Raw genomic sequence first — 17993 nt, forward strand, 5'->3', positions numbered from 1 at the left:
CTGCTCCTCCTTGAAAAGGGAACCACGTCCGACAGTGGTTAATGGCCATGTGTATTCTACGAAAACAATTACTGAAACACCACCACCTTCCTCATCCAATATGCAACAATTAGAGGAGGTAAACCCTACAATTTGTGGCATATGTGCTTTTTAATCTTTACACCAAATTCCATTAATAATGCTACAACTATCAACAGCCCTCAAGCCAACACAATATTTAAAAATACAAACTTCAACTGTTGAGACTTACTGTATTTAAAGCACCTGCACATTTTATTCTTCTAATCTCTCTCTTTTTTGGAATTTGAAAAGGATTAAAATAGCCTTATCAGGATGCAAAAATTACATTTTCACTATTAGTATACCAAAACTCTCCAGCCTGTTGCACATCTTACTCCAGGGCTGACAGGCACTTGCTCCTCCTGACATGACAACATAGTCTTAACGAATGACAAAATGTGGTCTTGATATGCAGCTGATGACTGGAAGATTCTACAAAGTATGCTTGTGAAGATGATTGATAATTCCACTGTGTATCCTGTTACATATGGAAGAGGGAGGATGTTCTACACTAGCCACATTGATGTTAACACTAACTAGGCTGTAACTTCTCTTTATACTTTTTAACGCAGTTGTCATCTTCCTTATTTTGGTCTCAAATAGGTATGTCACTGTCAGAGTCTTCTTGCATTAACTACAGTTCTAGAGTCACCAGTATTTTTTTTAAGCAACCAGGTTGCTAGACCTTATCCTACTGGTGTCACTTATGAGGTTAAAGCCAAGATCAATTCTGCACAATACAGTGTCAATCTCTATTGTCATATATAGCATCAGTGCTTCTGAACCCAGCAATTCCTATGACTTTGGCAGTAAACATTCAGTTTGTTAATGCCACTGGCATTCACCATACTGATGCATGCTTTAGGTTCTTGTGGCCAATTGCAACACTAGTATTTTTATTGTCTGTACTGACATACCCAGCCCTATGGCACTCTGATCCAACAACCCTGGCTTTGCTGCAGTTTATGGCATGGAGTCAGTCTACGTTTGCCATATTTCCCCTCAATACCCTATATTTTACCCCTTGTGCTGCCACCAATAAATGAACAGCCTGCTCCTCCTCCCTTGGCCTTCCAGCCAGTCACTCCTCAACAGCACAAAGGGCCCAGCCACGTACTGAGCCTCCCAAAAGAGCATATCTACCGGGAAATCTCTTCATATTTTACTCCTTCATACAGACCCAGAAAAGCCAATCATAAATCTAAGCAACTAGAATCCCTTTCTGGACAGTATCTACAATAAAGACACTGTTCCTGGTCACCCACAATTACCCTAAGTTTGGAAAGCATTCAGAATTAATGTATCATTCAGGTGATAGTTCACTGACCTCATTATCTCCATGCACAGAAGGCTTCAGAAGACCTGCAGGTACACCCATCACTCATTTTGGAATATACTTCATGTGGTGACATCTTAAGAGATTGCACCAGGGTTGCATAGGCAAACCCCAACATATTGACACTGGGATACATAGATATACTCAGGCATGGTGACCCCACTCTAAATGAAAGTGAACCACATCTTCTTGCCTTCTAGAAAGTGGCTTTTGTGGCTAAAATTCCAAAGACTAATACCCTTCTCTCTGTAACAGCCTGTAAAGGGGCTTCACCCCTCTGGCCCTTGCTGTCCCTCCCTCAGGCGAATCAACAGTGATGGGCAGATTTGGGAAATAAGTTTATGCACTCATCACCTTTACTGTGTAGATGCTATAAACTATGTAATATGATCATTTTGAATGCAACATCACAGATCAAATTTATCAAACTGTTTAGTGTTTGCAAGATGAGTCCGTGAGGGAAAACTGGTCTGGTACACAAGCTGCTAAAACATGGTAAAGCACATAATGTACATATTTAATGCTACTTTGGAGAATGCTAGAACAGCTGGCATATGTGTCCCTCCTTAACACACTTTACTGAACTTACCAAGGTGACCTTCATGACCACTCCCTTCAAAAGATACAGAGGTTTTCTTTCACCCCCTCAACATCAAACAGTGCCTTGAAAACACTGAGCAGGAAGAAAAGATTCTTGGCCGTGGACACATTTTCAGCCACCCAATGTACCTTCTCTAAGACCCAGAGAAGCCAGCAACATGCAGCCTAAGCATCAACATCACACAGTAAATTTGCAGAAGTCACGGTCTGTCCATAATTAGGCAGCAGCAATACTAAAACACTGACTCATTGCTCCACTCGGAAGGCATTCTAGAGTCGTATGCCCCTCCACCTGACAGCCTTAAAGTCTATCACCATGGACAGGCAGATAAGGACACCAGTGTCCTTAGGGGGGAAAAAAAAAAACTACCAATCCAACCAAGTCGTGTATCTCTACCCTTACTTTCACATCCATCTCTATTACAAAATCTCCTAAATGTAAGAGATATTCAAGTTCCTGTCAGAAAGGACCATCCAAGAGATCCCTAGCTATAATATTACTCCACATTTGTTTTGGTTCCCAAAAAAGCAAAGGACATCAGAATCCTTCCCAGTCTTGAAGAAGGGGACTGAATGCAATCTCAGGTCTCCAGAATGCTTATTTGTACCTTAATCAACTTTTACAATATATTAAGTACTTAGCTACTCCTGAGGTCTATCTGTAGATTACATACTTTAAACCAAGGATGTTGTGAAGCCAGGTGTCATGTCGGGCTAAAATATTAAAAAATAAATAAATAAAATAAAATATTAAAAAAAAAAAAAAAAAAAAAAAGTGACCCCAAGAGTAATGTCAAGTTGAAAACGCAATTTTTTTCTCCTCCTCTTTTGTTCATTTGCAATCAGAATTGTTCTTATGGCTACAGAAATACATGACTCTGTCCTAATACGTATAAAACAATGAATATCTAGTAAAAAGTGTGTTGGAGCTCCAGACTTGCTATCTCCTCTTGGAATGTTACTAGAAAGATAAAGATTTGCATTTCTTTTGAAATGTAATTGCTGAGGGACTTAAGACATTAGGGTAGATTCAGGGAAGTTGGACATGGTTGTGTACTTGCAATTCTTACAGTTACAGTGATGTGTAAAAGAACTGGCCAAGCTACCTGTTCTCCAGTAACAGGCCGCTGATATCATGGACACCAGTGGCTGGACAAAAAAAAAAAAAAAAAAAACTGTATATGCTAGAGGATGCAGTACGTTGATGCTGTCATATTAGTGTATTTCTGCTGTAAGCTCTAGCCAGGAATTTAGATATCTTGAGCTTATTTTCTACTTTATGTATCCTGTTTATTTTTTACAGTCTTTTCTTGCATTTCTCTGCATGTGCCAATCTATTCATATTTTACATTGTACATGCATGATTTTTTTTTTATTTTATTTAACTAAAATTTATTTACTAGCCTTTACTGGTACTTGTAAGTTTATGCATGCATTGTTTATCTGAGAGGGTAATCATTGTTTACATTGTTGATTAACAAGCTGTGTGGCAGACGTCTTCTATTAGCCTATTTAAGACCCACTAGCAGTGAAATGAAGTACACCAATTAATATTTCTGTCTGGCTTGATTTAAGAGTAGCAGGTAACTGGATCTCTCTAGGTTTTTCTAAGGTGTTGGCTATATTACCATGCCATGAAAAAGCTATAGAGAACTGGAGAACTCTGCCAGCCTCCCATATAAATTGTGTGAAAGGCAGTTGCCATGGATAAAGGGGCACTAGAAGACACCAGTTCACAGACTGAATGATGAGACAGGGGCCTGGAAGTTGTTAGACACAGACTCAATTCTGTAAGTGGCCTGTGTGTATGCTGAGCATGGAAGTTGAAAGCTCATACCTGGACAGCAGTGCATATTCCATTTATGCTCCTGGGTCAAGGTTGTACTTTGTAAGCTAGTTAAACAGACTTGTGTGCACTTTGTTACTTCACCCTTAGCTAACAGTGTTGGAATTCAAACTGCATCAGGGCCGACCACCTTAATATCAGTGAATGGCAAAATGAGACGAGTGTCATTTTGGTAGGTGTGTATTTGTACCACCACATTTAGTGGTAGTGGTGCCAGCTCGGTATAACAAATGCACATACCTGACTTACATCTACCTCACTGCAATTTAACTGTGTTTTTACACAATGTATACTCTTCTCTCACCGATTGCATTTTTACCCTAATGCATGTAAGTGTACACCTAAGCTGATCCTGAAAATAGAAATATCAAGTGACCATGCAATCCTTCAAATCGCCCATCTCTGTAGGTGTATCTGCATGTGCATCCCGAAAGTCAGGACAGTCATCACATCCAGTATTAGTTAACTGCCTTAAGCCAACAAGTGCCAGGGATAGTCTCTGGCTCTCCCGCAAATCTGACCAGTATAAAATGGGTACTAGAACTGAGCAAATGAATGCTGCACTGTGGCATAAATCAGAGGGTACACTGTGTATTTTTTTGGAGTTATTCAAATCTTGGCCCTCTCCAGTTTAGGACAAAACAAGCAGTGAAGGATTCTACTCATTTTGCTGTTAGAGGAAGTTAAGCTGGTGTTAATAACATGCTTCTTACTATTCTATGCTACATGAAAGGCTAAAGAAAGAACACACTTAAAAAGACTACTGCGAATGAAATATAAAGGTGATAATTCAAAAAGGTAACTTAAAAATTAGATAGCAGCCCCCCCCCCCCCATCTCAATGTACTGAAACTCTAAGAATGCTACACGTCCTTGGGAGTAATGAGACCCTCCTTATCCCCACAGTTCCACAATCTTGCTAAATACAATAGGGATTTTTGGAGAAATAATACACAAACACACTGACTATTCCCATTTCATCACAACAAGGTACAGTGTTTAGGAAGTAGCCAACATATGCTGACTGGTGAATAAGTCACTTTTTGCAAGACCCTAACAGAGGCAGCTTTTTGCGAGCCTGCCAAAGAGCTATTTATAGGTTAATGGTAAGTTACTTTGATATCATTTATTTGAGTGTTTCTTTTTCTTACAATGCCCAAAAGCTGCTATTATACTTTCTAAACTTCCAAATACCGAGATGGTTTCCTTGCTTCTAACAGCTGATTACTGATGACACTGCATATAATAGAGTTATTTGAGGGCAGCAAGTAGCAGATACTGCTTTAAGACAGAGCTGATGGAATGCAAGTGAAACACGACAGAACCCAAAGGTGACCAACAGAAATAAAATCCACCATTTACTATTGTGTGAGAGTACATCACACAGTAATGTTTCTTTTTCAAATACCATTTCAGAAGTACATGCCTAAGAATGTCAAAACACACTGTATATAACTATTTATTAATACCATGAATGTACAATTACAACAATATATGAAAACTGTATACAGCTACATAAAAAGGTAAACTGGATCTCATCTCAAATTTATGCGCATTACATAACACAAATCAAAAGAATGATGGTTTTTTTTCAGATTCATACTAATGCCACTGCTGAAAATGTAAACACAGCATCCTAAATGGATAGCCAACTACTGTTTTATGTATTAAGTTTATATTATCAATACATAAAACTTCAAGCTAGTCAAGGAAACACAAAATGTTCAAATAGATGATGTTAAGAAATCTGTTATACCAATCATTACCCCATCAGTAGACAGTCAGCACTACCTAGGATAATCCTAACTTCATGGTGCCTTGTTTCATTCACTGCATTACTTAAAAAGCAGCATCGTCCACCACTACTACAGTAAGTCATCAAATGCATAAAACCATCACAGCTTAGATATATACGAAGATGTATGCAGTGACAATGTAATACGCTTTTCCCCTCACGTGGCTGAAAACCCAAAGTCGACCAAAATATTCAATAATACACTGTTTAAAAATGTAAAGAAAACATTCTTAAAGTTCTACTGACTCAGAGGAAACATTGTTTAGATGAAGAGAATACTCTGTGTACATTGAGCAGATGACAACAAACCATGTCAACTATGGGCACTGCACTTCTATCTAAACCACTAGACTATAAAAAAGGGGCATGGTTTTAAATGCTTTAATTCAGAGCATAGTCCCAGTAGACAAGCATAATGTGTGTGTGTGTATATATATATATATATACATACATATACATACACACACACACACACACACACACTTTCAGCTACTGCAATGATCAAAAAAGACACAAACACATATGTGTAACTTTACTTCAAATACAGCTTTTTATATGCTCTATTGTCTCCGGCTTCTAGTTTGCACACCTCCATCTGTCACATCTGGCTTTTCACCCAAGCTTTTGCTTTTTTCTTCAATTTCTTTCAGTTTGCTTGAGACTTCAGAAGCAGAGCGAGTTAGGAAAGCTAGACTTTCTGTGAAGTCAGCAATGCCATTTTCTTTGCCAGCATTTTCAAGACTATCAAACCACCTCAGTGTTTTCTGTAATTCTGCTTCAGTAGCTTTTTGCTCATCAAGTTCAACCAAAAGTTCCTGTCTGGCTGCTGCTTCAGCACTACAATTCATTTGTAGCTGTTTGACCTCTCTCTCAAGTTGCTGGAACTCCTCTTTGCTGTAAGAGTACTGCTCATGAACTTTGTCTGCTGGAAGCAAAACATTTTCTGGTATGCTTAGCACAAAGTTCAGTAGTATGCTCTCCATTTTGCCAAACAGTTGTTCAAAACGCTCCTTCATGAAGATCAGAAAGCTTTCAGTACCTTCACGAATCTGTGAAGAGCTAATGTTGCTGTCTGGTAGACCTTCTAGTTTTCTCAGAATCACTTGTTCAGCAATCAGCATTATATCAAATAGATAGTCTTGAAATGCATTATATACACGAAGCAAACAGGTCTGAGGAGTAAACCCAAAAAACTGGGTCTCGTACGACATAGGATTGATGGACATTCTTTAAATCTATGAAAAAAGAATAGTATTTAGTAAAAATTAGGAATGACCTACATACACATTGACATTGCAGACAAAATATTTTACACTACACAGTCACTCTAATTCTAACATAAAAGAAGTTTCAGTCTGTCAACAACAAACTGGACTATGAATAAAAAGTTATAACAGAAGGATAACAACAATGCATATTTTTTTCTTGGAAAAAAAATGATGCCAATGACTAATGCAACATGGGTGATTCACTCCTCTCCAAATATGAGACTGCTTTCTACAAACACAATTATCCAGGCTGCTGTACAACAGCAAACACTGAATAAAAATCACCCTATCACTGTTAACAGTGTGCCCAGTGCAAATTCTTGTTATTACATTTTATTGTGCAAATGTTAGTTAAACTAAAGGTTTTAAATAAGTGGAAAGGGGTGATGAAACAGTGGGGAAGTTTGAGAATAAGGACAGAGTAGGATTTTGAATGCAGGACCTTGAGGAGAACAACAGCTACACAAAGTAGCAAAAAGTATTCTAAGAACTAAGCCAATGCATTAATTTTTGAGAGTAGGGATTGCTACAAGTGGGGTATAGAAAGTAAACAAGAAAGCGCAGGAATTTACTGGAGAAAACAGGCAGATGAATCACTGTGCTGAGCAAATAACTAGAGTGGGAAAGATAATAAAGGGGGGCGAAGCCAAACAGACGTTTGAACTGCAGCTAAAAGACTGTCTTATAAATACAACTTAGTACAACCACCTCATTTGCTATTTTGCTACCTTTATCTTGGTTACTGTCTGACAATGGTCTTCCTTAGTCTGAAACAGCTTCTGGTCCCATACGCATCACTAAAATCTGTCTTTTTATCCTTTGGGATGCTACAGATTCAAACAAGAAACCTGAACAACAATATAACTACATAAAAACAAAATAAAATAAACGTAGAACAACAATACCAGTAAAATCCCACTGCTTTATTCAAATACACAAGAAATGTGCTCTAGCACCTTGGCCAGCTGACCTTCCAGGAGCCAATCTTCATTCATTAACTACGTTTTTAAATAATCACAACAATTAAAAAACAACCAAACATATCCAACATTCTATATTAGCCATTTCCAATTACAATCTACATTCAAGCCAACAGCTGTCAATATTTCATACTTCAAAATATAAGGAAACACAAACTGTTCCTTATACAACAATTTACTTTATAAATCCAAATAATTTCCACTTTTTCCAAAATAGTTCCCCTTAAACAATTAAAATTACTACCGTGACATAAATTAAATGTACTGCCAAAAGACTTTCTATTTTCCTATTCTTTATGTCTCTCAAATTGAAATGCCCTTTTGCTCTCCCCCACATAAAGGTTACATAGACACCTCAAAGCATATATGATATATTCAGTATTACAATATGCATCACTAGGTTTAAAATGGGATATTATTAATTTTGTCAAAAGTTTTAACTACACATTTACAAATAGAACAGTTTCCACATGTAAATGTGCCCATACTAACATAACATCAGGTTTAATAAAATGACTGTAGACAATCATGACTTTAATGCTACAACCTCTTCTGAAAGAAAATGTGGTTTATAAAAGAAAACATGGGCAGAGTCTTTATTCTTTAATACAAAATTCCACTAAAATCTTATAATAACCCAAGCTTTTTTCAGAACTAATAATATAAATAGTAACAAAGTAAATCTTATCATGCAAAGTCTCAGTATAATTCTTTAGGACAGATTTATTTCTCCTGCTGTGTAAGTTGTTCTTACTTGTTCTTCACCCCTCAATAATATATCCATAACTTCAGTAATAACCTTTTCAGCATATCCTCGCTGTTTAAACTTTTTATATATTTTTAACAACTCTCTATTCTTGGTAACACTATCATTACACAACCTGCTTATACGCAGTAACTCACTATAGGGAAGTGACCTTATTAAATGTGGAGGATGGCAACTATTGCCATCCAAAAAATGGCATCCATTTTTAAATTTTCTATGTACTCTAATACATCTTGCCATTTTCCTGTCCTTCCAATTCCACATCTAAAAATACAACTCTTACCTTGTTGTACAACAGCAAATTGTAAGCCAAAGTATGATGTAATTTATACAAAAAAAGTAGTCACCATATCCTGACCATCTCTGCATAAGAAGATCAAGTCATCAATAAAGCTAAAATACAGTATTACATGATTTTTAACAAATTCTAAATTATACAAATGCTCAACAGAATGTTGGATAGGGTTGGTTGTTTTTTAATTGTTGTGACGATTTAAAAATGTAGTTAATAGGATCATAGGAGGTTACTAGGCTAATGCCCTGAGGCCCTTATAAGCCTAGCCAAGAGTTTAGCCCATGTTTAGACAAATTAGCACCTGATGCCTCTGTTCAGCAGGGACACGGGTGGAATCCCGGGGGTATATTTTCTGTTTCCCATCCAGTTATCCAAGTTGCGCTTAAAAAGGGGTAAAAAGGTACTCTGCTTGATGTGGAGAGGGGAGTCTATTCCATAGATGGGGGAAGTCTGTGGGACACAAATCTGTCCCGCCAACAAGTCTTGTTGATGTTACAGACCAGGTAGAAGCCGCTCATGCGGGTTACTTGAGTGGAGCTTGACTTGAGGATATGCAGCAGTCCCAATCAAGGTGGTGTCCATGATTGCCTTGTATGCAAGACAGAGGTCACCTCTGAGGAATCTGTATGAAACTGAGTAGAGGGATAGGGCTTTTAGTCTACCCTGTGTATGGTAAATGTTTGAGGCCCTGAATTCTCCTGGTGAGGAACCTCTGTGGTTTCTCCAGCTGCTGCATGTGCTTTACGAGGTACATGTCGAAAGGGGCGTTGTACTCAATAATGGGCTTTATAAAGGAAGAATACAGGGATGTTATGACCTCCTTGTCCCTGGATGAGATACCCTTACTTATGAGGTGGGCCATGTAGAAGGCTTTCCGTACAACGGAAGCAACATGGTCGTCAAAAGTCAGGTTGCCATCAACCTGGGTGCCCAAATCTCTCACGACTGACTGCATGCTTAGGACGTTATTAATGTGATAATTTGTGGGGACGTCACTCTCCCCAAAGGGGATGATAATGATGCATTTTTTAGTATTCAGCTTGAGGCCATGTTTCTGGCACCAGTCATTTGTCTGAGTGAGACCCTCTTGGAGGATGTCCACATCACTAGGGGAATTGATGACAGCACCCAGCCTGCAGTCATCTGCAAACGTGGTCAGCCATAGCCCACTGGTTTTGGCCTGCACCTCAGAAAAGTATATCCCAAAATAACAGAGGCCCCAAGACTGAACCCTGGGGTACGTTGCTGGTTACGGGTCTACTGCTTGAAGTGGCTTCCCCTATTTTGACTACGTGGGTTCTATCAGTGAACCAGTTTGCTACCCATCTGGTAACATACGGACTGATGCCTAGTTGAGAGAGTTTATCTATTATGCCCAAGTGGGGAATAGTGTCAAAGGCTTTGGCCAAGTCAAGGTAGGTGGTGTGCACTGTCTTCCCTTCATCCGTGGCTTTGGAGACTGTCTCAAAGAAGTCGACCAAATTTAGCAGACATGACCTCCCCTTGATGAAGCCAAATTATGTGGGATCAAGTGTTTGGAGGTTGCCAATGTCCTTGTTAATGAGGTCCATGACAATCCGTTCCATGGCCTTGCAGATCAGGCTAGTTAGGCTGATGGGTCTATAATTTCCTGGATCGGTGGACGCTCCACATTTGTGTAAAAGGATGACAGTGGCTGTTCTCCACTCAGCTGGGACTAAGCCAGTACTTAGTCTTTGGTTGAATAGGGTGCCTAATGGTGCTGCAAGTTCCTGCCCGAGTTCATGTAGGTGAATGAAGAAACCTGGAGAACTTGGGCACACATACTTTTTTTAAACCATCAGGCACATCTCTGGTATCTTTTTCCCAACTGGGTGAGAATTTCCCCAAACTAGCCAGTTGTGAAAAACTGAAAGGCTGTCAGCCCAGCCAGACAGAATCTTGCAAATAATTCTATGTGATTTGTAAATATTAATATAATCCACAGGCTGGTTTTACAAATGCAAAAGAGAACTATATGTTATGATTAAACTATATGTTGTACTGAGCTTCAAAAATGTAACCACGGTGCACTCTGCTGGAAGAAAGCTGATAAGTCAAGCACTGTATGACTGTTTGATCTCAAACTTGGAGACATGATGTCTGGGCTAAGACATTGTTTTGAGACCAGAGTTAACTGCTAGATTTTACATGTAGGTCTTTTATTGCTGGGGCTTCCTGCAGGTGTAAGATTACAAAGATATGTTAAACTCTGAGTTTCTGTTAGTCTGGGAAATTAAACCAGAGAAGTGTCAAGAATGATGTAATCTAAAAGGAGTCAGCAGTACTGTGTTATCAATTAAAGACTTTCTAAGAGAGAGAATCAGAGCATTTTGGATTTTGTCTGAATACGAACATATCTACTCACCAGTACTCTGCCTTTGCTCTGTATGTATGCAAGTTCATTACAACATTGTTTCTCTTACAGATAGAAAATAATGAGTTTAGTCTAGCCATTTTCTACATTTATGTCAGACTATTCTACAGTATTACTTTTAAGCATTTTCCTGTGTCTAAACTCTTGACTAGCAATGTGTTGAATTGAGGAGATTTGTCTTGTGTTTTTATTATTTATTAAATATTTTTAAACCTTTCAACTGTGGCTGTTTTGTGTAGAGACAATTTAAGCTCTAGAGTACATTGCATGTATAAAGTGATACTGTCCAAGCCACTCAAATAAGCCTTGCTGTTCGTTATGCTTAATTGATAATAATATCACACAGTAAAACTGGTCACCCTTTGGTAAGGGCCTTATTAGTAGCTGATATTAGTGGTTGGTGGCAGTGGATTACTACCTTATAGTCTGACAGGAGGGGATATAGCTGGAGAACCTGTGCCAGCCTTCCCCAGGAGTGTCTGTGTGTTTGTATACAACTCATATCTTAAAGTGTGTGTGTGTGTGTGTGTGTGTGTGTGTGTGTGTGTGTGTGTCAGCTACTTGGGCAGGGATATGAAGCACTGGTTGGACAGAGAGGGTGCTGGAGGTTTTAGCTTGACCACTAGGCTGACACATGTACCCTATAGCTGTGCCGGTGGGAGTCTTATTGGGGATCTGGCGAGAAAGGGAGAAACCAGCCCCAGACTAACTGTGATCTCGGTGTGCTCTTAAAGGAAATTGTACTTTACTGTGTGTGTACTTGTTATCCTTCCCAACGGGCATGCCCCTCACTGGTGCTACTGGCGAGGATTGAGGCTCCTTGATTACTGGGCCAGTGCACAGGTGTCACACCAGTTTTAAAAAGTCACTTAACATCTTTCCTTTTGGCCTACTGTTTGAATTCTGATTACTAACCCTCAGTTCAGTTTATTCATACTTCACAACTATTTACTTACAGTGTTCATTTTTCATACTGTCCTACTGCTTTGTTTCTTTTTAAATGCTTTAATAAATCTGAATATGAATACGTCAGAAGATGACCTTCTTTGGGATAGCAGCAGCTATATCTGGATTCTCCCAAATTATCTGGGTGACATCTTTAAGGACGTCCTCCTAAACCAAAAGCATTAACAAACATATTCTTTCAGAAATAGCTAAACTGATTTCAAGTCACCCTAAAATGTCCCTTAAAGAGAACTACTTATTACTGCTAACACCCACAATCCCCATCTAATCCATTTACTGGATGTTCCTTACTTTCATTTTTAACAAATCCACCACAAGCAAGGAGAAAGACTACTTGAGGATATTTCAAATATCATTCTACATTTCAGTAGAGTTAAGGTAATCCTTGGTTAGTTGTTGCAGTGTATCAGTTTTTAACACCAAATATCAGAGTGGAGTCATCTGCGTACTGAATGATTTTTGCCCATTTGCTTGCTGAATGGAGGACATTCACAAATATGTTGAATAAGACTGGGCCTAGAACAGTGCCCTGGGTGACTTTTACTATTTAACAGGCCGTTGTCCACAAAACAGGCAGCTGTTAAACCAAGCAAGTGTGTATATCTAGCCCTAGGGAGGATACTATGGCAACTGTGTGTGTGAGAGAAATAGTGTCAAAAGCCTTCAATAGTTCAAGGAAGACGGTTTCCCTTGTTTCTGTTTTGATATGCAGTTGTTATGAAGTTAAAGAGGGCTATAGTAGTATAACGATCAGGGCAGAAGACATTCTGTGTTGGAGATAGAATATTATTGGAAATGAAGGGCAGGAATTGTGTTTGGATACATTTCCCAACGACTTCTGAGAGTGGAGCTAGAATACCTATTGGTCTATAGTTGGCAAGATCTGCAGAAATACCTCCCTTACATAACAGTAAGATTTTTCCAATATGCTGGGAACATTCCTTTTTTAATGGATTGGTTAATTAACCTAGAAATATGTTCTCATGGCATTTTATCTGGGACAGCTGTGTTGGGTTTTAGTTTTAGAAGCAGCTTCTTTGTTTTTTTAAGGATGGAGATAGAGATGAGTTCTTGGGAGAATATTTCATGGTGGAATATTTATTTAGAGTTAGTTTGTGGAGTAGTGGAGGTTGAGAGATTAAGACAGAAGCTACAGGGTTGAAGTGTGTACTGAACTGTGAAACAGAGTTGTTTGTGTTGACTGAGGGAAGCAGAGGGGTAGGTTGGGTGACTTAGCCAGAATTTAGTAGTTGGTTGAAAGACCAGAAGAGTTTTGCATTCTTTTGAATTAAAGGTTGGAGATTGGTGTGATAAGATTTCTTGTGAAATGTAATCTTTAGCCAGGTGCCATTTCTGAGGCATTTATATTTTTGTAGGTTAGACTCTGTCTTATTTTTTTTCCTCCAGGCTTCCTATGCTTTGTCCCTCCGGTTCATAGGTTGCTTGATTTGGTTGGACAGCCAGCGCACAAGATTTACTTTGAATCTTTTTGGTTCTTATAGGGGCATATACATTTAGACTATTGATGAAAGTGGTGCTGAAAAGGAAGACGGCAGTTAAGCTGAAAACTAAGTAATTGGTTCAGCTTTATTAATTTTAAATTTGAAAGGAAGGATTTCTTTGTTGGTATGGTTGTAGTGGTAGAATTTATGAATACTGTGGTGGTCCCTTATAGCAAAGGTAGGGAGGTGGACATTTAAGGTGATGAGGAGAGCATAAATGGAGATAATTTTGTTTGGGAGTTAGTGAGGATCCAATCTAAGGTGGATTTACTGTGAGCATGCTTAATGTACATAGCTGGAGATATAATAAGATGGATTAGCCCATATAAGTTTATTGCATTAGATCACCCATTATGACAGGTTTCCTGGTATTGTTGTCTGGAGGAACCTAAATTTCTGTTATACTTACGGACTTGTGTTTCTTTAGTTTTAAAAGGGACATTAGAATTTCAGTATTTATTTCTGGATGTTTTGTGGGTTGAAGCCCTTTTTTGGTTGTATCTAGTCTTAGAATACTGTATCTTCTAGGTAGACATTCTCTTGTCTTTTACATTTTGCTTTAGCCAAGTTTCAACAACTACAATGACACCTGGTAAGTGGTGTGAACCAGGCATAGAAATTTGTTAGTTTAGTTCTAATGCTTCTTAAAATTTCTATTAAAAAGATGTAGGCTGGATGATTTAGTGGACTGAAAGGAGCATGACTGTGAGTTAGAAAATGTGGAGGACAGTGTCTTGTAAGGAGGACCGGGTTTGGGTGGAAATTCCCAGATATTTCGATAGTCAGGACTGAGTCTAGGATGGCCACTGGGATTTGATTCCAAGTCCTAATTGTAAGGGTATGGGATTTGGTGCTGGATGGCTGATCTTTAATAGATGATTGAAAGTTGGGGGAATATGTCTATGGATTGTCAAGTTAGAGTGTGTGATGTTATGCCCCTGTGAAAAGGTGCCTGGAGGTGGTTGTGGGTTTTTGTGGACTTCTAGATGATAGGAGGCCAAGTCTGTTAATAGTACTACAGCATGAATTATGAAGGAGCTGGAAAGAAGCAGAATTAGAAGAGATATAAAGATACTGAGAAAGTATTGATAAAAGTTAAGGTGCAAGTGGAGTGATAAATATGAGGAGGAAAAGTAGTGTGGGTGTGGAGATATAGGAGATGTTTAACAGTAGGAGAATGATTATGAGATTTAAAGGATAGTAAAGAGAAGTTTAGAAAGTGGTTTATTGTGTAAGGAAGGATAATAAATTGTAAATCACTGATTATTGTGTATTGATGTAGAGAAACTAATATTTAAATAGATAGTGAGATGAAGGGAAGAGAGACATTGAAGAAGACGAGGGGAGAGAGAAATATTAATCTGCATTATACAACACAAGTTTGATGGGATGAATTGTGGAGTGAGTTTTGATAATGATTTTTTTTGCAGTACTGTCTGGGAAGGGTCTGAGCAAGAGTTTATATAGTTCAAAGCAGTATGGGAGACAGAGTTAGGAAGATGCTAAATGGCATACGGAAGTTGGGAAGAGAGGAACAGAGTGATTCTATGATGGTATCAAAGTTGATTGGGAGGTACAGGCAGCGAGTGTGACAGGTGATACATGTACATGGATAGTACAATGCTAGAGCATCATGAATTACCAAACATCAGAGGCCCTTAATTGCAGAAAAACAATCAGTTTACAGCCGATGTTCAGCAATTAGTAGAGAGGCACAAAGTAAAAAAAAAATTTGTTTAAATTACTGAATGTAGACACCAAGAAGGAAAGAGTAGGAAGTAATTGGTTTACACAGTGTAATCTAATCTTGAAGTGAATGGACAGTGATAAACTACATAAGCAGTCTTAAGAATGCAAGGACTACCCCTTTTTTGTAAGGGGGGGGGCGCAACACAGTCACTTTACAGCACAGAGCAAGAACTTATATGCCTAATGTAAGTTAATATACAGCTAAGCTTATCATGTAAGATTTGCTCACATTGCACAATGACAACAGTTGCAGCTGGCTGCTGCTCACAGGTATAGTTTTTGCCAGGGTCAGTTCACAGTCATGTGACTTTCGGTACAAGAAACTAATCCAATGTCCATAGGCTCTGAAAATAAAGAAAAACAAACAGAGAAAAACACTACACTACCAAATATTGTATGAAGGCAATTAAAGTAATGCATAGAATGTTAGCAGTTTTCTATTCTACAATGATGTTTGATAGGAATACCTGGACCTTAAGGGATAACTTAAATAATGCTGTATTGGGCAGACACAAATTATAATTCTTAATCACTACATACAGACTACTTACACTTGCATGGTAGTTCAAAGACTCCCTCTAACAAGTAGAGAAAAAACAGAGAGGTATTTTAGATTGGGTCTCATCTTTCACATGGGTAGACTGTGCTATATTGTACTGCACAACTGCGGTGATGTTTCCACCCACTTAAAAGGCCACTACTGACTGCTACTACCACTGAAGTATTGTGACATATATTTAACGCACTTAATCTGGTATTTAGCCTTCTGGATTACAGAGCAGACCACCTCCCAGTCACCTTTTTAGTAACTAAGATATAAACCAAGACCATCATAAAATGTCTTTTCGTCAAAGCTACTTAATAATCACAAAAAGTCATATATTTTTATATGCAAGTTAAAAACCTATAACTGCATTTGCTAATATGAAATAGAGTAGACTTTTTGTACTTTTCCTACTTATAATTTGATCCTGCCAGGCTATAAAAACAATGCCACTGTGACAATCTGATAAAGTTGGTAGGTTTCCCCCAGGTAAATTACCATTTGTAGAATTTCTGTATGTCAGCAAATATATAACTATAAAGATGATGAAGTAGAAGTGATACAAATAAATACATTTTCAACACACATTACATTTTTGTCTTAGCATGGTTTCATTTTTGGTGAGATTTAAGAAACATATATGGCAGTGTATATCTTCTGATATTTCTCTAAAGGGTTCGGATCACCAGCTACTGCCATAACATCCGTCAGTGCAGCGTAAAACTGTCAATCAATTGTTGCTGCCACTGCCTGCATGACCAGGAAGGGGAGGACAGGGATTCCGTATCTAAAATATTTAAAAAAAAAAAAAAAAAAAATAGAAGAAGCTACAAATACCTTGCTATGTGGACTTAAAAAAGCTTCAAATATAGGTAAGATGTGTAAGAGCCAAGTACACATTCTAAAAAAGTACCACAAGATTTCATTCAAGCCGGACATGCTGTGCAGCAAAGAAGTAAATACCAGATAAGGGAAAAGGCTACGTCAATGAAAAAAGTTTGTATGGAGATTAACAAATAAAACAGTACTGCATTTAGGTTCAATGGTAGACATGCTGACCAGGGATCACTGGACACCCTAGCCCAAATATCCCCCAATTTAGAGAGTAGCTGTCCTTTAAATACTTACTGTTACTGACGGTTTACACTTTAGTCATCAAAAGCATTCTGTAGCAAGTATGAAGAACAGTTAATACCTAGTTCAGAGCTTCCTACTTGAAGTCCTTTATAAGTGTTCCACGTTTTGTTCATTGATACCCCATCGGGAAGAGATTGTGTTTTCACATTTCTGAGGGCTATATCACAAACATACAAATTTGTAGGATGTCCCAGTTTAACCTCACATTTATGTCCTATCCCTCGCAAAATGTGTGACGGGTAAACTGCCGAAGATTACAGTGAGTCAACAAATGCTGGGCACTAGAACCTCATAGTTTTTATTAAACAGAATATGCACGTTGGTGCAGAACTGTAAATCCTGCTGTTCTAGTAAGTCTATAACGATATTAATATTTTAAAAAATCCCTGATTTACAACACATCCCCTGATTATGTTTATACTTGTCCAGAATTCATGAGCAAGAAAACTGATAAATATGCTTCCAAGAATGGCACCTCCTACCTTATAATCTCCTTACAGCTGCAATAAAAACTCACTCCTTGGGAAAACTAGCGAAGTACATTAATGTTTCTTTTAAACTCAAAACACACACATTAACATTTCAAGTTTCCCTGACTCTATCACAAACGTCATAACCAAGCGTAGTACAGCACGACAATTGTATAAAACCAACCCATCGAGACACATGAGACAACGCGGATCAATCAAAATTCAACAAGTGTGTTTCTTCCGGGAAGCACGGTAGCTGGGTGGAGTATTTATTTGATTGACATC

At 38.3% G+C, this 17993-nt stretch overlaps 1 protein-coding gene across 2 annotated transcripts; it reads right to left on the reverse strand.

Moving 5' to 3' along the window:
- Nucleotides 1-5286: 5286 nt before the first annotated feature.
- On the reverse strand, nucleotides 5287-17931 carry MIS12 (MIS12 kinetochore complex component). 2 transcript variants are annotated; one of them, XM_044054040.1, is made up of 3 exons: nucleotides 17721-17931; nucleotides 15787-15901; nucleotides 5287-6871 (listed from the first exon to the last, which is right to left on the reverse strand). In XM_044054040.1, exon 3 carries the CDS (start codon nucleotides 6860-6862, stop codon nucleotides 6197-6199), a length of 666 nt encoding a protein of 221 aa, XP_043909975.1. In that variant the 5' UTR covers nucleotides 6863-6871; nucleotides 15787-15901; nucleotides 17721-17931; the 3' UTR covers nucleotides 5287-6196. The 2 variants fall into 2 exon arrangements, with proteins under 2 accessions (XP_043909975.1, XP_043909974.1); XM_044054039.1 differs by lacking the exon at nucleotides 15787-15901.
- Between the last annotated feature and the right edge of the window lie 62 nt (nucleotides 17932-17993).

Source organism: Protopterus annectens, chromosome 13.part0 (genome assembly GCF_019279795.1).
Source record: "Protopterus annectens isolate FY-2018-M chromosome 13.part0, PAN1.0, whole genome shotgun sequence".
NCBI lineage: Eukaryota > Metazoa > Chordata > Ceratodontiformes > Protopteridae > Protopterus > Protopterus annectens.

Excerpts from the sequence above, each read along its gene's own strand:
- MIS12 (XM_044054039.1), bottom strand. The coding sequence starts at position 6,862 with ATGTCCATCAATCCTATGTCGTACGAGACCCAGTTTTTTGGGTTTACT.